Source organism: Meles meles, chromosome 4 (assembly GCF_922984935.1).
Source record: "Meles meles chromosome 4, mMelMel3.1 paternal haplotype, whole genome shotgun sequence".
Lineage (NCBI taxonomy): Eukaryota > Metazoa > Chordata > Mammalia > Carnivora > Mustelidae > Meles > Meles meles.
Window position 1 is genome coordinate 27,666,573 of NC_060069.1, and position 25,520 is coordinate 27,692,092.

At 55.5% G+C, this 25,520-nt stretch overlaps 1 protein-coding gene across 5 annotated transcripts in view; it reads right to left on the minus strand.

The window, feature by feature from the left end:
• Window positions 1-25,520, minus strand: part of VIPR1 (vasoactive intestinal peptide receptor 1) — a 41,275-nt gene that overhangs the window by 4,180 nt on the left and 11,575 nt on the right. For 3 of the 5 annotated variants that reach the window (XM_046001605.1, XM_046001606.1, XM_046001602.1), the window contains 9 exons: window positions 16,926-17,037; window positions 12,223-12,330; window positions 6,210-6,316; window positions 4,929-5,035; window positions 4,374-4,506; window positions 2,031-2,184; window positions 1,420-1,480; window positions 1,153-1,219; window positions 689-780 (listed from right to left, as the gene is read on the minus strand). In XM_046001605.1, the coding sequence (XP_045857561.1) occupies window positions 689-780; window positions 1,153-1,219; window positions 1,420-1,480; window positions 2,031-2,184; window positions 4,374-4,506; window positions 4,929-5,035; window positions 6,210-6,316; window positions 12,223-12,330; window positions 16,926-16,986 (890 nt within the window). In that variant the 5' untranslated portion in view covers window positions 16,987-17,037. The remainder of the gene's footprint in view (window positions 1-688; window positions 781-1,152; window positions 1,220-1,419; window positions 1,481-2,030; window positions 2,185-4,373; window positions 4,507-4,928; window positions 5,036-6,209; window positions 6,317-12,222; window positions 12,331-16,925; window positions 17,038-25,520) is intronic. The other 2 variants (XM_046001603.1, XM_046001604.1) reach the window with 2 other exon arrangements.

A 25,520-nucleotide genomic window follows, 5' to 3' on the forward strand; every position in this document is an offset into this window, starting at 1 on the left:
TGAAACCCTGCCTGGTTCTCAGGTCCTCCCAGGAGTAGAGAACAGCCCTCACACCTTGCCAAGCAGGGAGCATGACTGCTGTCCCATGGACACCGTGCCCTCCCCTGCCATGGCCATGTGCTCCCAGAACCTTGAAGAGAAGGGAGCACATGTCCGTTTCCTCACCTGTAAACTGGGAACGGTTGATAGGGGACAGTGTGGATGTGTGGATGACATAAGATGATGTTCAGAAACCCCTTACCACACGCATGTCACTTAAAGTGCAGGAGTTATTATTACTGGGATGGCAGCATCCTGAGGTGGCTATCTCACTGTTCACCTGGGGGCTCCCCTAGGGCATGCATCCACCATGCATTTACTGGGTCCTTTTTCTGCGCCCCACACATGCCAGGGACTGGGCATGTGGTGTGAAAAAGCACAGGTCATCCGTTGTGTTCTCAGGCTCCCTGGCTTGGCGGCAGATGCATACCTGGCTCAGATCACTTGCTAGGTAAGTGACTACAGGAGAATCCCTTGCAGGAGAATCAACCCTTACGGGCTGAGCCAGGTCATGGGGGCAGAGGTAGGCAAGAGGAAGGTGGCTGTCTCATGACTCCAGAGTCACCAAAGTTCCTGGAGAACTTCCAGGAAATGTGGGTAGATTTGAAGACCGAGGATGGAGACGCCGGGGGACCCAAGGCATACTCACGAGTATGGGCTGCTGTCACTCTTCCCAACGTCTGGGGACCGAAGTTTCTGAACCAGAATTCGGATGATGAGAATAAATAGGATAAAGTTCACCTGGTGGATGAGGTCAAGGTCAGTGGTCAGAGAGGGGAGGCCAGGGTGTCCAGGTCCCTGGGCTGAGGGCCTGTTTTTTTTCCCCCCAGGATCCTGCTGCCTGTCCATCTTATCTCTTCCCTAGCTTTTCCCTTTTGGGCAGGCCATCTGGGAACCCTACTTCACATCTCCAAGGACTGGGCCTCCCAACCCATTTTCTTTACCCTAGAGGAGGAACTGATGGGGAAAAGGGTGGGGTAGTCCTGCACGGGCACTGGGAAGCCTATGTTTCTGTTCTGACCCTGACATGAATCTCCTGTGTGGCCGAAGGAAATCGACTACCCAAGCTGGGCCTCAATTTCCCCATCTCTACATGGCGGAAGGAGGCCTTACCAAGATGGAGGTGAGGATGGGGGCCTTTATGATCCACCACAATGAGGAGTTGATGGTGTCCCAGCATCTGGACAGGGCATGGTTGGGGAGAATGAGAGCAGTTGTCCTCAGCCGGAGTTAGAGGTCCTCCCTGGTGTTCCGGCTCTGCCCCTGTACCCCTTAGAAACTACAGGCCCAGGCTCTATTGCTCCCAGTCTCCCTCATCCCTCCCAGGGGATCAGCCCCAAGTGATGGCAGCCAGGGGGAGGGGGTGGGGCAGCAGCTCACCCAAAATCTTCAAAATGGATTGTGATGACGGTCCACACAATGGTGAATGTGCTGGGCACCCCTGTCAGGGCCAAAGGCAAGAGAAAGAGAGGAGAGGGCACAGGGAGAGGTTTAGGAGAAAGAAGCAGAGAGAAAGGAAGGGAGGGAGGGAAGGAGGGAGAGATGGAAGGAGGGAGGAAAGGGTGGGTTGCCAGGGCTGCCACCTGTGGTCACATAGGTTGTGCACTGAGCAAAGATGCTCACTCCACTGAGGGGGTGGAGCTCTACTCCTCAGGGGCTGTGCCCACCCAAAGGAAGAATCTTTTTCTAACTTTGATGGAGGCATTTTACAGACTAGCAAGGACCCTGTGTTTCAGGGGCTGAAGCAGAAATGGATGCTCACAGAACCTGGCCCCCAGATCAGCCCTAGGTACAGCTACAGCCTGAGGGCACCTGCCCTGGGGTCAGAGGTTTGAAGGATTTTTATCAGCCCTTGGCTGAGAGTCCGGCAGGCAGGACCTGCAGCCCAGGGAGACCTAAGAGTGCAAGCAGGGTTGGCACCCACCCCCTAGTGAGCTTCCCAGGCCTTGCCCCCTCTGTCCCCAGCCTGGAAGCCCTCCCTGGTACCATACCCCAGCCGACGAGTATGTACCCCCAGAAGTACTTCCGCTCAGAGAAGAAGGAGACGGCAAGCAGGGTGTGCAGGTAGAGGCCCTCCACCAGCAGCCAGAAGAAGTTGGCCATGACACAGTACTGGAATAAGACCATGGCTGCCTTACAGCTCACCTGCAGGGGGAGGACAGAGAAGGGGCTCACCGAGGCTCGAAGCGGTCCCCTCCCCGCCCCCGGTCCGTTTGGGGACAACAAACACAGATGCAGCATGGCCAACTTAATCTCTCTGTTGTTTTTGCACTGCCCCCTTAGAAATGTCCCTGGTGGTTTTCCCATTATCCTTGAGTTTAGATCCTCTGATATTCTGGGATAAGCTTGCACTTTCCCACCCATCTATCCATTGCTTTACCCACTAGATGCCCACTACCAGCTCACCCACCTGTCCATCCACCATCCACCATCCACTGATCATTTCTTCATCTCTCCATCTGTCAGTCCATCCATGCATTCAACCATCTATCTCTCCATTCTTCTCTCTTTCTACCGACTAGACAGGCACAAGCATCCATCCACCTGTCTACTGACCCACCCCCCCACCCGTCATCTATCTATTTTTTCTTGGTTTACCCATCTAGCCTTGCACCTACACAGCCATCCGCGCACCGACTTACTCAGCCGTCCGTCTACCTACCCATACACTTAACCCCTCCCCCACCTACTCATCCACCTTATTTCAATTCGGATGGAAGGCAGCTGGAAGAGGTCTGAGGGAGCATTCTTGCCTGAGTTTGCAAGAGTTGCCTGAATGTGTGGGGCTATGGGCTGTGGGCTGTGGACTGTGGAGGGGGGCCTTATGGAAGTGTTGGGGACAGATGGGGGCAGAGAAGAGGCAAGAGGAAGAGGAAGTAGAAATGAAGAAGAGGAGAGGGAAGGGATGGTCATTCCTCCTGGGGGCAGAGGAGCTGGCAGGAGAGTGCGTTCCCCAGGCAGGTGAGGACAACGGGAGAGTCAGGGGGATCCCTGAGTATGGCAATCAGGGGTTGCAGGTGGCCCACCTGCCATGACTGGAAAATCCCCTGGGCCCTGTCCTCTCCCAGAAACAGTCTTCCATTTCAGATCAAGCCCAAGTAGCTGCAAGCGGAAGCTTAAAGCTTAAGCTTAAATCTTAAAGCCACCCCCCCTCCAGGAAGCCCTCTAGATTCTAGATTCCTCCCTGGAACACAGGTTCCCACCCTTCCTCCCTGTGCCCTTGGCTTTAAGACATCATCAGAGAGCAGCTTGCTGTCCTGAGGAAGGCTGCAAGCTCCTTCCTCAGGTGTCACTCCAGTCCTGCCAGCTGTAGGCGGTGGCTCCCCCATCTTCCCCCGCTGGCTTTACAACTAGAATAGCTCATCTCTTTAACAGGACAATTAGCTGGGCTTCCTGCCTTAGAAAAGCTTCAGATAGTTGCTAAATGGGTCTCCGCAATTATCCTTAACAGGTGTGCTGGAGGCTTCCTGGCTTCCCAGGCTTTGTAGCTCAGAAGTCCCAGCTTCTGGGTAGGGTCCTCTGAGGAGCTCTGGGAATTGGCCAGGGTGGCCACCCTGGGTTTTCCCTCCCCCTTGTCAAGATGCCTGAGATTCACCATCACAGGTTCATTCTCTGGGGAGAAGGTATTGCTGACCCCAAAATAATGCAATGCCTCTGAGGTCCCTCATGAAGCAATGAGTCACTGGCCATAGGAATGGGTGGGAGCCAGGGCTGGTCTTGAGCTCTGTCTTAGGTCTTGGGCACTCAGAGAGGGGGCCAGTGCTCACGATCACTTGGAGATGGACCCCTTAGTGATGGGCAATGAATTCCTTAGATACTCTCTTGAATGCCCTTCCTGAGGAAGCCCCAGAACAGGGCTGACGTCAGGAGAAGAAGGGAAGAGAAGGGCTGTGTGTTTGGACTGGCTCCAGATGGTGGTGGTTAGGGGGGTGGAGGAAGGAAGCTTTGGAGTTCTTGCAAGATAGGGAAACTGAGGCAGGGAGTTTCCGAAGGTCACTTGGGAAGTCAGCAACAGCGGCAGGATGGTGGTGTGTGTGTGTGGGGGGTGGGGTACTGTGGACTCTGGCCACAAAATGGCGCACTTGCACCAAGGAGAGGCCCTTGTCAGAGGCACAGGCAGGTGTGGGAGCTCCCAGGCAGCTGTGCACCATCTCCTGTAACTGGGAGGGGAGTGGGATTCAAGGAGCTGTGGATGGCGGCAGATGTGGGGGGGTGGTTGGCCATCCTGGGAGAGAGAAGAGGAAGGAGAGGGGAAAGGGGAGAAAGCGGGAGAAGAGGGATGCGGCGTGAGAAGGTGAAGAGGGAGAGCGAGGCGGGCTGGGCAGGGTTCTCACCGAGCCCTTGGTGCAATGGTCCAGCTCCTCGCTGTCGAAGAGGGTCAGGTCTTTGATGAAGACAGAGGCGGCCCTCAGGATGAAGGAAATGAAGAGATGCACGTGGATGTAGTTCCGTGTGCAGTGGAGCTTCCTGCGCAAGGCGGGCGGAGCTGGGCGGCTGTGGGGGCTCGGCCACCTGGCCCAACTGCATGGTCCTGGGCTCCACGTGAGGACAGGGCAAGGGCAGCCTGTGGCCTCCAAGTGCAGGCCCCGCCCCCGGGTAGCCCAGTCCTGTGGGCCTCGGCCTCCAGGGCCAGCCCCACCCTCTGGTGCCCTATTCCCAGGTTCAGCACCATCCTGTGGGGACGAAGCTGAGACAGGTGGACTGCTCTGAGCAGCTTGCTGTCTCCTGGGGAGGTTGGCCTAGCTGGGGGACAGAGACAGGGACTGTGTGCTGCGTGGGTAGGGGATGACCGGGGAGGGGACCAGAGCCTGACTGGACCAGGCTGCACTCGAGCAAGGGAGTGGCCTGGCTGGGTCGGCTTTGAGGCTTGTCCTGGGGCTAGACCTCACCTGAATAGGCTCAAGATGGCTGTGGCAATGAGAAGGGCAGCGAGGGACAGGCTGTGGCCAATGGTGTAGCCGGTCTTCACGGAGCTGTAGAACATTGACCGCTGCTGCTACAGGGGGGAGAGGAAGGGGTGATCTTAGGTGGAGGTGGGGTGGGCTCACCTAGGGGGTGCTGGCAGGGGTGCGTGCTCTATCCACCCTGCCTCCCATCCCTGCCTTGGCAGGTGAAGAGGCCCAGGGATTGGCCCCCCACAGTGGCCCAACATTCTGGCCCTTCAGGCTCCATCTGAGGCCCTTACACTGTGCAGCAAGGGAGGCACACAGGAAATCAGGAAGCCAAAGAAGACACTGGGGGTAATTTGCCACTGTGGGCTCTCAGGGGCAGCGGTCAGCAGGATGAGGGCAATCTGGCCTTTTAGGGGGTGGCAGGACGAAGCTAGAATCTAAGAGCTTCTTGCTGGGTGTCTCTGAGTGCCCTCCCCATGGACACACGTGCAGGGCCTCGGTCACTGGGGCCTCCCTTCTTGCTCGCCACATCGCACCCCTGCCGGAGCCCAAGCGGGATTTAGGAGGTTTAGATCCTGCCTGAGGACCTGGTGGGCTTTGAGAACCTCTGAGGAAGTTGCCTTCGTGGGAGCAGTGAAAGCTCCGGGCAGCATCTGGGGTGGGACCAATGTCACAGCTAACAGACACACACCTATGTCCCCGCACCAAAGCAATGAGGGGCTCCTAGCTGAGGACTCCAGTTACACTCTATCTTCCTATCAGAATCCCTCCCTGGCTCCTGGGCCCACATCCATACAGTGAGCCCATCTTCGCCTGCTCCCGGGCGTCCCTGTCCTGGGACTCAGGACCACAGTCCTGTCCCTGTTCCTGTCCCTGTTCCAGTCCCTGGCTGGCTGCCTGGTATCTGAGGGTGGTTCCTTCCAAGATCTGCCCCTCAGTTCCCCCTCTGCATGAGACAGGAAGATGAGGCCTGCCCCCCTCTAGGGCCGGGGCAAGGTGCCCACAAGGTGGGGTAGTGTGGATGGGATGGGGGTGGGGCAGGGGGTAGCCCGGCTGGGAGGGTGAAAGCCCCCTTCCTGTTCCGGGTCAGGGAGAGACAGAGAGAGCCCTGGAAGTGCAGGTGTGGTGAGGGAGGAGGCTTGGGAAGGACCCCACCCCCACCCCGAGTCCTGGCTTCCACACGGACAGCAACCTTACTCCTTGCTGGGAGAGAGTGGAAGGAGCCTTGCAGACCAAGGCACTCTGGGGGAGGAGGGGCAGGGGTGCACAGAGGCCCACCTGTTCCAAATCTGATGCCTTGTCATCCCAGCCACAGGCATCGGGGTAGGGGCCGGGCTCCAGGTGTGTCCAGCCCTCGGTGGTGCAGCCACGGCTCACGTTGAGGCCTGGGTGGAGGGCAGGGGCCGAGAGGAGAGAGGTTGAGGCTGGGAGCAGGACGAGTCCATGGAGTAGGCGTGGGGCCTGGCTGTCCCTGAGCTCACCTTAGCCCTGCCACCCCCGGTGGTGTTGGGCTCCAGCCACCCTGCCCTAGACCCTAGGGCACCGTGGGGGACTTGGGGTGGGGCAAATCTCCTCCAGGGCTGCCAGGAGGACCCTCCAACATGAGGGACAGTCACAGCAGACCTTTCTGGGCTCAGCCCTGCCCCTTGCCATGTCTAAAACTGCCCCCCGGGGCAAGATAGATTGTCACAGCCTGGATTCTTGGTGCAGAATGACCCGTGGCCCTCGTCACAAGCTGAGTGCTCACCCTGGTCACAGGGCCAAAAGTGCTGGAGTGGCTGAGGGTTTCTTTGCCCCATGGGTACAGACAACCGTCCTCTGGCTGGCCCGAGGGGCTCCTCCTGGCTCAGCCTTCCTGGGCCAATGGGCCTGCTTTCCTCCCATACCCAGTGTGGCTCAGATGTGTCACTGGAGCGGGACCAAAGGTGAGGCAGGAAGGATACCTGAGAAGGGCGCAGGTCTGAAATCCTAAGTGGGGAAGCAGGGAGTCCTAGCTGGGGAGCCCGCCCAGACAAAGGCACGTGGGAGGGGGGATCAGGCAGCATGGCCCCACAGGGTCTTGGGGTTGAATTTTGCTGCAGCTGGGGCTCTGGGACTGTGGCACCCTCCACTGTCCTCGGAGGCCCAAAGCTGAAGCAAAGGGACAGGACCCGCTAAGAGGCTGCCCTTGTGGCTGCTGACTCTCTAGCCTGGGGAGGGGCTGAAGGGAAAATGGGGGAGCCAGAGAAGATCCCCAGACTCACTAAAGAGGCACCTGGGTCCGAGTCCAGGTGAGAGCTGGCCTGTTGGGGTGGGAGGGAGGGGGGAAGAGGAGGAGAAGGAGGGGGAGGAAAGGAGCAGAGAGAGGAAGACAGAAGGGAGGAGAAGGGGCCGGAGGAGGAGGTAAATGGATGGAGGAGGAGGGAGAGGATGATGAGGTGAGGAGATGAGGAAGAGCTGAGAAAGAAGGCGGGTCCTAACGTCCTTGACCTATAGCTCCTTCCTCACACCCCAGGCACTATCACTGGGGGCATCGTCGTTGCCACCACCGGCATCACTTTCGTCACCACCACTGTGTCATCGCTGTCCCCAGCACCGCCACCAGGGTCACCGCCAGCCTCACCAGCACAACCACGATCATCACCATCACGGTCCCATCGCTGTCACCAGCACCATCACCGGCAGCATCACCATTGAGAACCTTCGTTTGTCGCAGCGGGACAGAGCACTTGAGGCCCAGTATCTCACTGGATCCCCTCAACCCCCGGCGAGGAAGGGAAGCCCATTTCACCCTGGAGAGGCCAGGCTCCCAGAGGCTGGTCACTTGCCCCGAGAGGCTATGGCAGGTGTGACCCCTGGAGTCATCCTGGGTAACCTTGCCCCTGCCTGCACTGAGGGGGGACCTGAGACCTTGTTTTGGGTGTCCAGGCGCAGAGCTGTAGGAGGAGTCGAGCTGTCCGGAGAGCTCGGGGAGAGTCACTCTGCATGCGCATTTAATATTTCTAAACTTGGCTTGGAATCCACCCAACTGGGTGATTCCCTGCCCGCTATTTCTGTAAATCCTCCAGGCTGCCCTTTGAAAGAGGTTCTTACCACCCTGCCTCAAGGCTGGGGAATTGAGTGACAGCCAAGGACAGACTCAGGAGCGGGCCTGGGTCTCTTTCCACTGCGAGGTCCTGGAGTCAGCAGGAGACACTCTACTGAGGCAGGGGTGTCGGGCGGGGCCAGTTCCTGACTTGGCAGCCCTTCTCTGGGCCAGCCTCCCAACCACTCTGCTGCAAGGGGCTCCCAGCGCAAGAGAGAAGTGCTCACTTAGCCCCTTAGCTTTCCACTGCCCCTGCCCGTGCAGCCTGGGTGGGCTTCAACCAGGCCCTCAGTAAAACTGCAGGCCTGCCTCAGCCCCAGATCTCAGGAGCTCACCGAGGGTCCCTCCCAGGATCTGATTCTTGTGTGGACTTCCCCCACCAGCTGGGGGGGGGGGCAAGTCCAAAAAGGTGATAAGCCCAAATCAGCCAGCCTTGAGGTTGGGACACCAAGACCTCGAGTTTTGAGCACCCCACTGGCCAGAAAGACTAGGGCTTGGTGAGGCCAGACCTGTGACACAGCAGGCACCTGGTACCATCATGAATTAGAGGACCCACCAGCATTTACACTGCAGGGGTGGGGGGCAGCAAATGGGACTGTGTTAAAGCTAGCCATTAGGAGTTATGATGAGTTCCACTAAAGGAGGGGACTGCCAAGGTCCAGAGAGGTCGGGTGACTTGCCTATGGTCACACAGCAAGGAGGAAGCAGGCCTGGGATACAGTTGTGGGTTGGCCTGACTCCACATCTTTCTGGGCTTCTGGAGTGGCTCAAGGGGAACCCTGTCCCCTGGAAACCTGCTTGCCCCACATATCGGGGGAAGGGAGTGGATAGTGGGTCACTTTCAGAGCTGGATGGCTGCTTTGTACAGCCCTGGGATTGTGGCCCAGGTCTCAAAGGGAACTGTTCTTGAAGAGAGATCTAAAGGGTGGCCACCTGAGACCCCAAGAAGCAATTCAAAGTTCTCTCCAGACTGGGCTTAGGAACCAGCACAATTTATATGTGTAGAGGGGAATACGGAGGGCAGGAGGGCGGGAGGGCGGGACTTTGTAGGGACTTTAACCCCACAATCTCCCAGTCTCCTGCGGCTCACCATGTCACACAAAGAAGTCATTGCCTCCCCTCCACTCGTCCCTGGGCTCTCCATGAGAAAAGCACAGCTCAGTGATTGGAGGTAGAAATGGCAGAATTGCTCCCCCACCGCCCCCGGCCCTCTCTCCCCTTCCCCATCAATCACCAGTCCCTTCATCCCAGCCTCCCTTCCTCACTACCACCACCATCTTCTCTCCCTGGAATTAGGCAGGAGCCTCCTGCTGACTCTCACCGCTTTCCTGTCCCCTCCAACTCACTCCCACCCCGAGATAGTTGAAGAGATTGTTCTCTTCTGACTATGGGGCTCTCCTGCTGAAATCCTGTCCGTGGTGCCCTGTTCCAGTGAGCCATGGCAAACATCTCAGGTTGGCATCAAGACTCTGACCTATGGCTTCACGACGCAGGGGGGGTGGGGTGGGTGGGGAGGTGTCCCACAGACCCCACAGACACATTAATATAACCACTGTTGTCTTAGCCAAAATGGCGATCCTAGTTGTCACTCTTAAAAAATGTCTTTTCAAATATTTCAAGGTAAAAACACCACAATGAAAGACATGCAGACCAGGAATCAAAGGACTAGGCCCCCATGGACATTTTGATTCCTTGATGAGCAGTCCCTTGCCTGGCCAACACTCCTTCCCCAGGGGTTTTTACCCAGTCTGGGGAGATGACTTCTCTCTAACTCTACAGTCTTTATTCTCTTCAGGTGTCTTCAACTTTGCCTGTAGAACTATGTCCCTTCCAATGCTTCCAGGGAGGACGCTCTTTCCCCAGTCCTGTTACCCAAAGGGGTGGGAGTTGGGCTTGGCACTGTCCCAGTTCTACACTTGCCTTCTCGCAAACCTCCCTCTCTGGAGTTTAAGGCTCACACATTCTTCCCAGGAAAACACACCTTCTTTCCCTTCCATTTGCAGCCCCTACGCTGGTCTCTTATTTCTCTCCATCATTTTCAGAGGCTAAGGCCGCCCGGTGCAGCTATGTAGGTTGTTCACTGCACAAGGCCATCTGGCTAATAAACATGGGGACCGGTCTACCTCATATTCAGCTTGTCATTAGGTGGGTTCTGGTGGGTTCTGGTGAGAGGCTGACTCTGCCTGAGGAGGGACTGCCTTCTTCTCATCTGCACAAAGGCACCATGTGGGCCCCAGGGGGCTGGCAGCCTCGGGGTTAGCCAGATGGTGGGCTGCAGTCCAGGTTCTTAAGGGAAGGAACTGCCTTGACAATTCCAGCAGGGACAGAAGGAAAAGCCATCAGGAGGAATGCAATTAGCGGAGTGTCAAGGAGGAACACAAGTTGCAGGCACTTCCAGGGATCTGATAGATGGCTGGGTGCCAGGGTCTGCGGACTGGACGCGTGAGAGCTGCTGGAAGAGTTCATCACCTACCTGCCCAGGTGTCGGGTGCCCCCGGAAAGCTGGGCTAGGTGGGAGCTTGCTTGGAATACGGATGTCTCTGACTGCTTCCAGACTCCACAGGGAGGGCACCGACATCTCTCCCTCACTGCTGAAATCACAACACTGAGCACTGGAGGGCAACACCAGCCTGCTCCAGAGTCCCTTTGGCCCACCGCCTGTCCCTATTATACACAGAAATAGGTCCAGAGAGCGAAAGGCCACCTGGAATAAGAGATGCCCAAGAGTCTTTCTGCACAGCCTTTGAATTCTTATCTAGGTCGTGCTCCTCTTAATCCTTCCCCCTCTAGACTTGCTCCTCTCTTGGGTCCTCTCCACTCTAGACCTGCTCCTCCCTGGAGTCCTTCCCACCCTGGATTTGCTCCTTCCCGGAGTCCTCCTCCGTCCACACCTGCTCCTTCATTGGATCCTCCCCACTCCAGACCTTCTCCTCTCTCGGTTCCTTCCCCTTGCAGAACTGCTCCTCCCTTGGGTCCTCCCCTCTCCAGACCTGCTCCTCCCTTAGTCTTTGATGAGTCTCCAGCTCATCCAGCTAGATCTGAGGTGGGCATGCTGGATCTCTCCCTCCCTGCCAGGGGTCCCACGCACCCTTCACAGACAGGGAAATTTCCCCCTTCTCTCTCCTGCCATGCTGGAAGTCCAAACCATTACCACTTCTCACCTGCCTTGTGACTGGGTCTTCCCACTGCACCCCCAGAATCCTTTCTTTTCATGGAAATCTGAGTCATCGGTTAAAAACCTAAACCTAAATTGGACTGTTCAGTCCCCAGCTTAGTGTCCCCAGTGGTTTCTCAGTGAACTTAGGAAAAAGTCCAAGGACTCAGTCAGCACTCAGGGCCGGCATGGCCTCTGCCGCCTATCTCTCTGCTCTCCTCCCTCCCCTGCTCAGCCCGGGACCTCCACTGCATTTCCTCAGTGTCCATCCCACAGGCTGCTGATCCTTCCTCTCCACAATCCCACCCCCTGCTCCACTCAGGATCTTCCCCACCTCCAGGACTTCAGACTACAGCTGAAAGGTCACCCCTCCATCCACGAACACCTGCCTTAATATTGTGCCTTACCCCCTTCTCCCTCCCAGGACTCCTTGCCGTTTACAACACGTGTTTGTGTCGCTGCTGAGTGTCTCCTCAGCTAGAGCCAGGCAGACAGCATGGCTGGTCTAACGCTCCCCTCCTTGTGTTTGTCTAGCCCATGCCTGTCATACCAGTAGACGTTTAATAAATGTTCACTCAACGAAGAATGGCTGAATATAGGCTGGAGGCTTCCTCAGTGAGTCGATGGCAAGAAAGCCCAGTTCCTAAAGAGGCTCCTCCTCTTCTGCCTTCTATGAGAACATTCGTTGAAGCAGAACATGACAAGGTGTGCAAGCAAAGCCCCAAAGTTCATCGGCTCCAGGCGGTGAAAGACAGTCATGACCAGACAACGGGGACACGGGAGCCATAATCTAGTCATGCATCTGTCAATCAGTTATCAATTGCTGAACAAATATTTGGTGAGCCCTTCCCATGTGCTTATCTTTTATGTGAAGAGCTAATCAAATCCCATGGATCCTTCAAAGACCTACTGCCAATACACACTCTTCCAGGGAGCCCCCCCCCGCCCACGGATTGCTTGGGCCCCTCTGACCACTGTCTTTTGCCTTCTCACTTCCTCAACAGGTGGGGACCCACTCCAGCTGGTACCACCTGAGCTGCCCCAGCATCCTGGCTTCAACCTGGACCTCTTACCTTGAGTTGAGGAAAGGAAGTTAAAGATGAGGGGACAGGCCAAGACGACCACCTGGCCCGGAGGGGTGGCCGGCCAGCAGGTGAGGTTGTCCCACATCTTGCTGCAGCCTGGTGGGGAGGGGGAAGGCAGAGGACACACAGGTCAGCACAGTCACCGGATTCCTCCAGCCTTGGGACCTGAGCCCACCGGCACCCATTCTTCTTCTTCCTCCAGGGTCCCACCTGGAGGAACCTCCAGTGTGAGAGCTGGCATCACCCTGCCCAGGCTGCAAGCTCCATTGTCCTCAGCGAGGGATGGAGCTCCCCCTGGGGGTGTTTTGAACAACGGTGGGGATTTTGTTTGTTGCAGAAATTGGGGGTCTCACCCAGCATTTGGTGGGCAGGTCCCAGGGATGTCAGGAAGATATCCTGTAAGGTGTCGCATGATAATGAATTGTGTAGTATTCTGCAAGACTTTCCGGTGAGCCCCTGGGCATTTGTGTAGGTGAAAATGTGTTGTAATGACAGAGCCTAGACTATTACTCCATTTTGCATATAAACACAAGGTACTTCCTGTAGAGTTTTAACATATGTGGGGTCTTCCAGAAATGCAACTGAGTAAAGGGAGAGATTTTGTTGTATGTTGAACACTATTTTTTTAAAAGATTTTATTTATTCGACAGAGCGCACAGCAGAGGAAGCAGCAGGTAGAAGGAGAGGGAGAAGCAGGTTCCCTGCTGAGCAGAGAGCCCGATGCGGGATTGATTTCAGGACCCTGAGATCATGACTGGAGCCGAAGGCAGATGCTTGACTGAGCCATCCGGGTGCCCAGTATGCTGGATACTCTTAAGAGCTGTACAAGGTTTTTAGAAAATCGCATTACCTCTAACAATGCTGCCCATGAACCGGAGTCAGGGAAGCAACCACTGTATAGCTCAACCCACCCATCGCATTTCCAGAACGTACAAGTACGTTCCAGGCTTCAGACTATGTCTTCTTATTTGTCAGAGTCATCGTGCCTGAATGGGTGCATAGTATTTCATTACAAATCACTTTCCTTTTTATTTTTCTTTTACAACCAGAACTTCATTAAAAAAAAAAAAGAAAGAAAGAAAAATGGATGCACGTGTCCTGAATTTCATAAAGGAGACATTAGAAAATATTTGTCGTAAAAGGAGGTGTTGGGTATGATGGGGCAGTGGGTATATTGGGATTCAGCTAGGTCTTGAGGAGTCTTCAGAAAATTAAAAAAGCAACACCGATGCCCCCAACTCAGTCAAACTGTGACTTGCGCTATGGGGTGGTGGTGTTCAGGAGGCGAGTCTGGAGAAAACCCTGCCCTGCAGGCTGTGTTTTCCACCTCATACTTATAAGCCCTGAGGGCTGGCTGGTGAAGGGTGCACAGTGGGGTCCCTAGGCGGTTGCTCTAATAGGCAGATGCATGATTTTGCCTCCTCAGGGTCTGCGTGTCCATGAGGGACGAGGACTCTTCTGGATCCCCTTCCCTGGGGGAGATTCATTGTTTCTTTGCAACGCTGCCAGGCCCATAGATTTTCTCAGGAAACCCAACCCCCAAGCCAAAGTCAATGCCAGCTGGGCCCAGCCCAGCCCAGCCCAGGTCCGAAGGTTCATAAATTCTCAAGAAGGGGGCCTGGGAAGAGGAGGTAAAAGGACTTCCCCAGCTGGGGAAGAGCCTGGGAGCCTGAGTGCTAGAGTGGGCTGGCACTGAGGAGGGGGCCTTCTGGGGCTGCAGCAGCCGGTGGCGGCAACGGCTGAAGGCTGAGAGCAACTGCATTGGTGAAGCCGTGCCAGAGAACACAGCCTCCCTTCCTTGGGGCCCCAACCCCTTCGGTCCACTCTGTCTTGAGGCTTCTGTGGCCTCCCTCTGGCTCCCAGTCCCTCCTCCATTCCTGTGCCAACCTCTCTGGAGACCCTGGAGGGACCCACGAGGCCAGGCACATCCTGCTCGCCATTTAAGACCCTGTTAGTAATAGCAGCAAACAGTCACGTAGCCTTTGTATGTGGGAGGCATGGTTCTACCCTCTTTAAATAAACAACTTATTTAACTCTCCCATTTTACAGATGAGTAACTGAGGCATGGAGACATCAGGTAACTAGCCCAAGGTCCCATCGCTGGTGAATGGTGCAGCCTGTTCACCCATTCCCATGCTTCCTCTCCAGCAAACCTCTCACACTTCTCCCATTCTGAAGGGCTCCAGGCCCATTTCTTGGGGGAATTTTGCTCTGCTGGACTCTAGCCCTCTAACAATGCTGGGCACACCTTGTTTTGTAGGCCAATTATTGCATCTGGGTCCCCACCAAACTCAGCTCTATGGTTCTCAAGCTGCAGCACGGGTTGGAGAGCAGATTCAGAGCTGGGTCCCCGGCCCTGAGCTCAGCTTCCCCAGAAGCAGCACAGGGAGAGGGAGACTGGGCACTGCCCTTCAGGAGGCTGCACTTGGCCTCAAGGACTTTCAGCACCACCAGGACTGGGCTGTGAACTGTGACATGGCAGGGGGGCCAGGGAAGAAGAGCCACTGGGGGCATGTAGTGAGGGAAGCTTCCTGGAGGAGGCAGTAAGTTCAGGAAGTTGAGAACAGAGTGGTCGGTAAGACAATGCTAGCCATCCGGAGAGCCTCTTGTCTGTGTGTGTGTGTCCCAGAAAGGCCCCACAGGCCCCACCACGTATGTTCCTAGGCCCACAGAGATGCAGGGTGCTGGCTGCCTGTGGGAAGTCCGGGACTTCCACCTGAGCAAGAAAGCAAGCCGGGAGCCTGGGGTGGGAGTGGGGGAAGGACAGGGGGCTTCTGTGTGCCAGTTTATAGACACGTGTGCACTGACAGACACACACAGACACTGACTCCCAGACACAAAGAACCACAGACATATGGGCAAATACATATACATGTATGCTTATGTGGACATAGAAAGACCAGACACAGCAAACAAAGACACAGAGAGATACATGCAACTCACAGACACACAAGCACAGAGAGGAACGGGCACACCGCAGATACACACACACACACACACACACATCCACAAACCACGACACAGAGACACCGTGCACCGGGCAGACACATCCAGGCCTCTCCAGGCTTACAGACACACATGCGCCTGACACACACAGACACTCGGAGTCCGACATGGGGCTTTACAGGTCCCAGAGGCACACGCAGCTCCACACCCACGTGGGCCAAGAGCACACATCTGGACATGCACGAACACGCACAGAGCCCCACGCAAGGTCACGGGCAGACTCATTGCCCACAGACCCATACTTGCCCTCCTCTGGATCCCAGGCCGTCTTCCTGGTGGCAGGATGTTGGCACCCGGCAGGTGCCCTGTGCCAGCAATGATCTCACTGAGATCACGAGGGTGGCTTGCCCTCGGGGCCTAGGAGGCACTGCAATGGGGGCCTAGATCCTGGGGTCTGGGCCTCTCTGGGCTACCTGCAGTCCCAGATCCTGCTGCTAGGGCTTGCTGGGGCTGGTGTGCAGTGTCTCCTGCCTCCCTGCCCTGGAGGGGGTGGCGGTGCATGGTCTGGCCACCTCTCACCCAGGTCTTAGTCTTAAGGCCCCAGGAGGCAGGGATCTTTCCTTCCTTAAGAGCCGGGGGAGGTAAAGGCCCTCCGTGAGGCTACAGACATTCACTTATGGTGCAGGAGGCAGACATTCTGGGCACTGGGGCCAAGGAGGAGGGATCCAGGAGGGGTTGCATAACTGTTAGCTTCAGAGAGCTGACAGGAGACTGGGGAGCCCAGTAGATGTAAAGATGTTCCCTACTCCTGGGCAAGGCCATTCTGTAACCTCAAGTTTGGCCTCAGGGAGGCCCAGAGCAGACACAGCCACCCAACTGCTCAGCCCCTCTCCACCCTTAGCGAGTCTTGGGCTCTGTACCCACCCCCACTCCCCGTAAGCAGTCTGCTGAGGCACCTCCCACCTCCCCAGCCTCTCTCCTTCTCCATGTCCTCTGGCCTACCCTTCAGAATCTGGCTCAAGGGTACCTTTCAAAGAAAGGTCTCCATAATTCCTCCTGTGCCTTCCCCAGGGCTGCTGTGCCAAGTGTGGGGCTCCCGGGGTGGGAGAGTGGGGAGTAGAGGATGCTGTCTGTCATGTGATGGGATAGTGCTGCCAGCTCTAGGCAGCTAGGCAGCCTTGGTCTGTGGGTACCCCTGTGGTCTGTGGCATCACCCTTCCCCTGGCATCACCCTTCCCACCATGAGGCCGGAGCTTTCCCACCGCCCTGCAGGAGGAGGAGCCAGGCCCTCAAGTGCTCATCCTCCAGGTTTGACTGTGACTTGTCTCATCAGCTGGACAGTGCATGAGCGGCTGGTTCGTCTGGCCTACGGAAGGTGGGCTGGGATGGGAGGGAAGCTTGTGCGCCTAGGGGCTGGTGCACGAGTGGTACCTCTGGGTGCAGAGCCTGGGGCTGGGAGGAAGGAACTGGGCCTCAGAACCCCCAACCTAGTGTGTGCTCCTTGGTGAACTGCAGGGAGCTCCCAGTACTGGGGCAGGGGATGGGATCAGAGAGGCCTGTTAGGGTTTCCTGCTTCCATCTGGTCCCCCAGCTTCTTCCAGCATCCTCTTCTCGCTTCTGGCAGCTCCATGGTGCCATCCCCACCCGACATGTGTGGGAGGAATGTGCCTGGATCTGGGCTCACGACTTGATGAGAGGCGGGGCTCCTTGGGGGTCTGGGGCCTTCTCTGCCCGCTGGGCCTCACCTGCTGTGTCATTCTCCAGCCGGGCTTCCTCTAGGCATTTCTTGCGTTGCACCTCGATCATCCGCAGATGGTAACATTCCTCCTCCCACTGCAGGCTGGTCGCCTGGCCACCCTGGGGGACAGACACAGGGAGGGGACCCGTCATCCTCATCAGCTGCCTACCTCTCATCCACAGACTCCGGGAACATGAGGCCAAACAAGGCCTGTCACTTGACTGATCCAAGTTCAGACAGAACCACGATCCCAACCCCAGACTAAAACCCGACCCAGACCTGTATTGGACCTGGAACTCTTGTTCACTGTCCCCACAGCTGGGTCTGCCTTCACGGTCCTGTCATGGCTTCCTGGTGGCTTCCAAGACTGCTGCAGCTGTAACAACTTGGTCATTTTTGGCGGGGGGGGGGGGGGGGGAGGGGGGAGGAGCACTAAGCATTACTTTGGACGAAGGTTGGAGGGCTTCTCTGTGGGGCCCAGAGCTGGCCCTTGGGACTCTGCCACCCTCCAGCCTGGGTTGGGGGTTCTCGATCCTTGCCTCGGTCTCTCTGGGTGGGAGGGGCTAGCTAGTGCTACCTGGTTATGAGGAGCTGGTCCCTGGAGCCAGGCCTGGGAGGAATCCAGGAGTCTGGCTCCATCTTCCAGGCTCTGTCCCCATTCTGGGAGCCTGTGCTCAGTCTCCAGGGTCATGAGGCTGGGAGGAGGCCACTGGCCCTCCTTGCCCAGACCTCACCTACTTTCTTCTTAGCTTCTAAACAATTCCAGCTGTTTCACATCTAATGAAGGAGGGGAGGTTTCAGGAAATAAGAGAGGCCCCTATAGGATGGTTTGCCATCCCACCACACCTCCTTTGCCTCGGCCCCTGCCCCTGCCCCTGCCCCTGGGAGGTGGGGAGAAGGAATGGGGAGGCCCAAGCCTCCTGCCTCCCCTTCCCCACACCCTGGCCAGGGATCAGGGATGGAACCAGACCTGCGTGCTGCTGTGGGGGCTGGACAGGCATTGGCCCTGGGTCTAACATGCGAGTATGGGTGATGGCTGCCCAGGGACAGATAGGAGAAAAACAGGTCTTGGGAACCACTGGGTGGGGAAAGGCAGGTGAATTCCTCCATGGAGGAACCGCTGAGCTGGTGGAAACTTCTGCAAGTCTCTTTGGCTTTAGGAAAGTGGCTGCCACCCCTGGGCAACCCCATATCAGTTTCCTCCTCCCTGCTCAGGGAAGAGAATGCCACGGTTTCCCAACAGGGCCATTGGAGAAAGTTCAGCAAGGCAGCTCCAGAATCAAATACTCTCGGTTGTCTGTTCCAACTTGTCCCTCCTGCCCTGGGACAAGGTCCTCAATTCCCTCAAATGGGCCCCAAGCACCTCCCCTGCTGACTCAAAGGCGCGTTGCCATGGGGCTATGGAGGAAAGCATTTCCTTCCTTCTGGCCTGGTACCAAGGGTGTGACTTTGGCCACGGTTCTAAGGTGACCGCACAGAGGGATAAGGATCCCACTTGCCAGAGAGCTCGCCATTGCCTGCTATGGCTATACATTGTCGCCATTGCTGTAGAAGAAGGGGGTCCAAGTAGAAGCTGGCCAACTCAGTGTTCAAGAGGCTGCAGAGTTGAGTCCCTTCCACTCGACACTCTTGTCCCTTGTGGAGGCCTTGGTGGAGCCTCATTGTCACAAAGATCCTCAACGTCCAACTTTCCCAAGCACAGCTAAGCACCATAGCTGGCCTAGCCCAGGGGCAAGAGAAGGCCTCATTGTCTGGGATGCCTTTCAGACTTCCCAGCACCCAGACCTCACCTGCCCATGTGCGATGGGACTGGAAGCCCCACAGTGAACCCAGGTTCCATCTTGGACTGTTAACTTTAGCAGCCAAGGGAGGGAAGGACATGAGCTGGTAAATCATTTAAAACTTGGTATATGGAAAGCAACACAGATCTACTGGGGAGCAGGATATGGTTCTTTGTATAACTGTTTCAAAGAAAATACATGGGATTTGAAGGAAATGTGCTGTGGTCTCTCTTTGGGGTCACATGTTTCCTTTCTTGCCCAAAAGCATTACTCAGACTGAAACACTCGAGATGGTCTGTCTTCAGTGATCTGTGACCGGCTCATACTGCTCAGGCATGGGAAGAGGGGTGGCCCAAGGACCCCAGAGGTGACTTCTGGAAGTCACTGGCTCAAGTCTCACCATTGGTCTTGCTTGTCTGGAACACGATTCTCCCCAAAGTGCCTTCTCAGCCTTACTGCTCTCCAGGAACGCAGTTTGTTCTGCCTTCTGGCTCCCTCCCAGCCTTGCCTATGCCTCCTGCCCATTCTCTCCTACCCTGCTCCCCACAATATGAACATGGGATGGATGGGAGTAGACATCTGCTGTTGCTGCCTTCCACCATCCCTTATCCTCCTCTGGTGCCATGTCCTCATCTCCACCTGGGAAACCACCTCCTTCCCCACTCTTCCTTCTTGGGATTCTGATGAACAGTCTTCTAAGAGATCAACATGTCATCACACTTGAGCCCATCGGAGCATTCCTGGCCTTAGTGCCTGGCACATGGCCCAAGTCAGGCTGCTCAGAGCCCCAGCAGGCTCACTCCTGGGACTTTGGATTAAGAGATTAGACAAATAGATTTGGTCTTTCCAACTAGACTGGAAACCTCAAAGCATGCAGTGGTTGGAAGTACTGCTACCATCTTGTTTCTTCTTGTATTCTTTTTTTTTTTTTTAAGATTTTATTTATTTATTTGACAGACAGAGATCACAAGCAGGTAAAGAGGCAGACAGAGAGAGAGGAGGAAGCAGGCTCCCTGCCAAGCAGAGAGCCCAATGCGGGGCTCGAACCCAGGATCCTGGGATCATGACCTGAGCTGAAGGCAGAGGCTTTAACCCACTAAGCCACCCAGGCGCCCGTCTTCTTGTATTCTTGTGGAACACAACAATGAAGGCGACGCAGGTAAAGGCTGAATAAAAAGATGGAGAAAAACTGGGTCCTCTTGACATTATCTGTGTCCCTGGATGCAGCCATGCCTGAAAGTAGCCCTGCTTCCAGCAACATGAGTCAATATCTTTGTTAATTGCTTGAGTCTGTTGAGTTTTCTGTCCCTACAACCAAAAAAAGTCCAGACTTGTGCTATGAGGACAGGACAGTGGATGCCCCCATTTGCTAGGTCCTCTTTTTTTTTGAAAGAGTACACAAGTCAGAGGGAGAGAGAGAATCTCAACAGCCTCCATGCCCAGGGTGGAGACAATGGAGGGCTCAATCTCACAATCCTGAGATCACAGCCTGAGCCAAAATCAAGTCAGACGCTTAACCAACTGAGCCACCTAGGGACCCCTTTGCTGGGTCTCTTAAGCCAGAGCTGTGGCCACACTGTTTGCCAAGAGATCATTCTTTTTCAGTCACCAAGGGCATCATGGAGTTCCTAGCAGCCTCTGCTTACCGCTCTTTGAAGGTGGAAGACTATTGGGTCAACCTCTCTAGCCGACTCTGCCCGTCCCACCCAGCAGCATAGCTACAAAGTCTTTCCTGAGAGGTAGTTTGCAGAGGAGGTGGGCAGGAGGCCCTGGGGTAACCTGGCAGTATGGGCTGTCTCTGAATAACGTGAGGGTAGTTTGGAAGATGAGCTCTGTCTTTACCCCAGTTTAGCTGAGTGTTAGACCCCATCTGCAGAAGGGTAGAGGAAAGAGAGACCCGAGATCCCCTAGCAAGTACACATTCCTAGATGGGAACTGCATCTCTGACCACTAGTCTGGACTACATCAATCCCTGACCATGACCTTGCCTTGGGCCATCTGGTCTACCATTGCTCTTTGGGGGACAGGGCCAGGGCAGCTCCCTGTAGCCCTTATCATTGAGGAATTCACGCAGACTTTGAACTTCCTCTTCCACTTATTTCCCTATGCTAAACATCCTCATTATCCCTCTGGACTCCAGACACACTAAGCTGGAAAATTCCCAGCCAGATGCAGCCAAACCTACTGATTCTAGGAAAGCATTCCATGGTGGGATATAGCTGGGGTATGGGCTTCACAGAGAATGGGTAGTAGAGGTGCGTCTTTGAAAAGGTGTAAATTTGACCATTAGAGGTGGAGTAAGAACACTCCAGAAAGTAGGAGCAGTGTGTACAGAAGCACGGAGGTATGAAAACGCCTAATACATGCAAGGTTGCAAATACACGGTGTGGCAGCAGCAAGGGGTCCTGAGGCATCAGGGGACAAGTTGTGGGACACAGGCAGGGGCCAGCCCTCATCAGGTCCTGCCTGGACCAGTGTACTAGCTTTCAACCCCACCACCTGCAACCCAAAGTCCCCAGGAACTAGGAGTCAAAGCCCACACTTCAAAACTGGCATTCAAGGCCCTCCGTATTTCTACTACTGCCTACATTTCCCAACTTGTCTCCTGATGCCCCACATGGAGAGGAGAAACGAGGGCTTTCTCTCAAGCCCTCACCAATTCCCTGGGCTGAAGTCACCTGACCTTGGGGGTGGGTTGAGGTGGGAGTTTCAGGCCAGATGGAGCCCCCAGCACCTTCTCTACTACAGGAGTTCCTGAGACCAGGAGAGGAGACCTAGGCAAGAGTGAGGAAGTCTGTAGCCTCCCTTGAACCTGAGTCTTTTTCCCTCCCCTGCCATGGTACTGTCTGGATAGGGGAGGTGATGCACTGGATGTTGGCAGGAGAATCCTGAGTCTCTGGTTGGGGGCAGGGATTAACTCCAGTCTAGTTATTCTGCCTGTTTACCTGGGTCCCTCCTCTCTATCCTCACTGTGAGGGGCTTGGGAGAAAGTCCTGCTTTCTCTTGCATGTGGGGCTCCCTGAGATCTGGGGTAGGGTGCAGATGCTGGGAGTTGTGGCTGTTAGATGCTAGGGGCTCTGAAAGACGGGATGGGGGCCTGACTCAGGTTTTGAGGTGCCCTACACACCCCTCAAGGAGAGCTTGAGCTCATAGCTACTGGCCTGGAATCAGAATTCCCAGCCTCATCCAGGGCCAGAGAACTATGGCAGGAGAAGCCAAGGGAGCATGGTGAAGGAGGAGGAGTCCTTCTGAGGGGCAGCTGGTTTCCGAGAGGGGTCTAAAATGCAGCAGACTGGATTAGGTGAGAGAGAAAAAAGAACTTCCTACCTGCAAATTACCAAGCTCTGGAAGGCCACTCTGAATGATCTGTGCTTCTGAGGATTGCCCAGGAAGGCCCTTTGCCCCTGACAGGGATGGCTGGGGAATGGGAGAATAAAGAGCAAGGGTGGCCCCATTTACCACTCTCCCATCACCAGCTCATATCCCATGATGTACTTAAGCCTCCTCCCGTCATTGAAATAATGGGGCAACAGAATCACAGGGGGAAACTGAGGACCCTGAGAGAAAGCGAGGAGTCAAAGGACCCCAACCCAGCTTCTCAGACTGTGCCCCTCATTCTGGCTTTTGTGTTTGAATTGGTGAGGAGATGGGGGGGGGGTGCAGTGGGGGGGGGGAGAAGCAGGAGGAGACAGGGGCAGTGGGGAGGAGGGGGGCACACAGGAAGGTGGGGTAAATCATGGGATCCAGAAATCACAGAAAAAGAGGAGAAGCACGCTCCAAGCTTCTCAGAGGAAACCCCGAGAAGTTGAAATAAGGCCTCATCCTATTGGGAAGGGGCACAAGGGAGATGGCTGGAGTGATGGGAATGTGGGCTAGCTTGATCTGGGCAGTGGCTACACAGGTGTGCACACGTGGGACAACTCCTACACGGTCACTGCCGATTTGTACATTTTATGAATTAAAAAATGTCTCTGAAGTCCTGAGGCAGCCTGCAGCAGGCTATTGCTGTTTTGGAAGAAGAAACTCCTCTTGGTGACGCCACAGATTCCAGAATCAGACTGCCTGCCACTTCCTGGCTGGGTGACCTTGGGCAAGTCTCCCCGCCGCATCTGTAAAATGGGGCACCATCTACTTCCAGGGCTGCATCCAGGGTCACATGTCAAGGACACCAGGGGACCACCAAGAAAAGTTAGTGGTCATTGACAAAGGCCCAGCCAGCCCCTCGTGCCAGGCTGGCCTTGCCGTCTGCATCAGGACCTGGGCCTTGCCACTGCCCACATGATCTGTAGAAGGCCAGGCAGTCTGAAGTTCCTGCCGGCTGCCATGTGGGCGCCGTGTCCACCAGAGGGGAGGTCTCAGGGCAGGGATTCCCTCACCCCCTACCGCTGTTCAATTTCTTCCCCCTCCCTGTATTTTTACGTTCTATCGCCAACAGTCTGATGCCTCTGCTTTCTGAATATCCAAATTTTGCCAACCCACCTCCTCCTGGGAGAGGCCAAATTCTGGGTGGTATGTCGTTTGGGCGGGGGGGGGGGGGAGTATGACAAAGAGGGAGACACAGGAAGCAGGTTTGGGCATGGGGCATGAAAGAACTTTCCACATCTCAGGGTGGTCCCAGAACAAGGGCTCTCATTATGAGAATACAAGCTTAAAGATGTTCCGTCTGGGGCTAAGCCTGGCCCCATCTAAGGGCACTTCTTGTGGACGTCCTTAGGTATACAAAGCCTCTTGGGGATTCTTTTAGGGGATCACTGTGGCAATGGCCAGTGTAGCAGGAGCAGCAGGGGCTCCAGTTTAAATCCTCTGCCTCTTGAAAGCCATCCTGGGCACCCCGGAGGGAAAGAGGACTCAGTTTACACACATGGTGTGTGTGGGGGGGGCATGTTGGTGTTGGGGCCCCGTGCTGAGCACTGAACACCAGTGTGGGCAGACTGAAGGCTGAGCCTTCCATACAGAGTCAGTTGGTGACCTCTTGCCCTCTTCTGATGATAGGCCGTGCAGGAAGAACTTGTTTTCAGATAGCGGGAGGCACTTCCTGAGAGACATGGACCCTCACATCATGAGCTACATGAAACAGGGGTGTAGATAAAGACTGGGGCCCCATCTAGGGAAGGGCTGGATGTTCACCCACCCACCAGCTCGCTGTACAGGCTCATCACAACCCAGGCCAGAAGGATCCTTGCAGTCAGACCCTAACTCCTAGTAGTATCGCCACACTGCCTGGGGGTGCTGGACCAAATCACGCTGTTTGGGATGTCTGAACAGCAGATATCAAGGAATTCCCATTCATTTTGTTCAGTGTGCTAAGGGTATCATAGTGCTGGAGGAAAATGTCCTTTGGTTTTAAAGAATGCACCTTAAAATCACGTGGGGTGCAAGGTCATAACGTTTACAATTAGTGTTAAAAGACTTCAGCCAAAAAAGGGAAATGATGCCAATATTAATTGTTACCGGCTATCAGTTGTCAAATGAGGGCCTGGGAGGGGATGGGCAGTGGCCATTCCCATACTGCCATTGTGCTGACATCACCCAAGGACTGGGTATTTCCATGCTCATTACATTATTCTCTGTCTCTCTCTTTCATATGTTTGAACATTTTTTCACAATAAAAAGTTAATTTAAAAAACCTATAATGTGGTGGAGAGATGAAGCTGTGTTTCTTTGACTTCTGAAATACATCTAAGGTATGTGAGCAACTTTGGGCACATTATACAATTGTGTTGGGAAGTCCAGCTGGGGAGGGCTGAGCAGCAAAGGCAAGGAGAGAGGGGCAGGGCTTCCTCTTGTTCCCTGGCCCCATGTTGGCATCCCTGGCTGGAGGGGCCAGTGAGGGGTCCCTGCGAGTAGCAGGCTTGGCCTAAATTAGGTTGCCCCTGAGGCTGACCACCATGGGAGGAATAATGTTGCCTACCTCCCAGCCTTCCCTGAGATGACCCCTCACCTACCTGGGCCTGGAGCCTCACCCCCACATTGTCTGGCTAGCTCATGAAGTCCCCTGGGCTCCCGAACTGGGGATCAAGTGAAGAGATGGCCTATCCCAGGTCACACAGCTCTTGGTCCTCCCTCAAGTCTCGCAGAAGGGGGGCCCAGCCCTCTCTTCCCATTTCTCCTGCACCGGGGACGGGGAGGCCAAGATTCCCACCCTCCCTTTTGTGATGAGGAAACCGTTACCCTTTCACAGAGATCAAACATATTCTCAAGGGCAACTGGCCATTGGCATGGAGGAAGGTGAGGACCAGGTTGCATGGGCTCCAGAAACATCAGGGAGGATTGAGACTCAGGGTACCAGGATGGGAGGCTGGAAATTTCTGAGGGAAGTTCACTCTTCCAGCACAGTCCCCTAGGAGTCCCAGGTGGCTACGGTTGTCATTCTGCTCGAGAAGGAGGGAGGCCTGACCCCACTGTAGCCATGTTTCCCTAAAGCCCGCAAGGTGGTCTGCTGGGGGCCAAGAGGGCCGGCCCAGCCATGGACAGCCCCTGGAGAGGCTGAAAGCATATAGCTAGGGCAGGATGGCTACGGCAGACTGAGACCTTCAGGAGCAGGTGGGCAGCAATCTGCCTCAGAGAGGAGTTAGGAGAAGACAAACATTTCCCAGCCCCTGGGCCATCCCAGCTTCTGGGGGGTGGGGTTGTGTGGGGGGATCTGGGGGCTTCTTCCTCCTTCTGGGATCAGGCCTATTGGTCCTGCCAAAAGAGGCTCTTTTATAGTTTTCCATGGAATGTTGGCCCATTTGTCCAAACTCTTTAGGGTATTGTCCTGCCTTCCCCAGGGAGCCTTCCCTGACTGCTCCTCTCAGTGACCCTTGCTTCAGTGCTGGTAA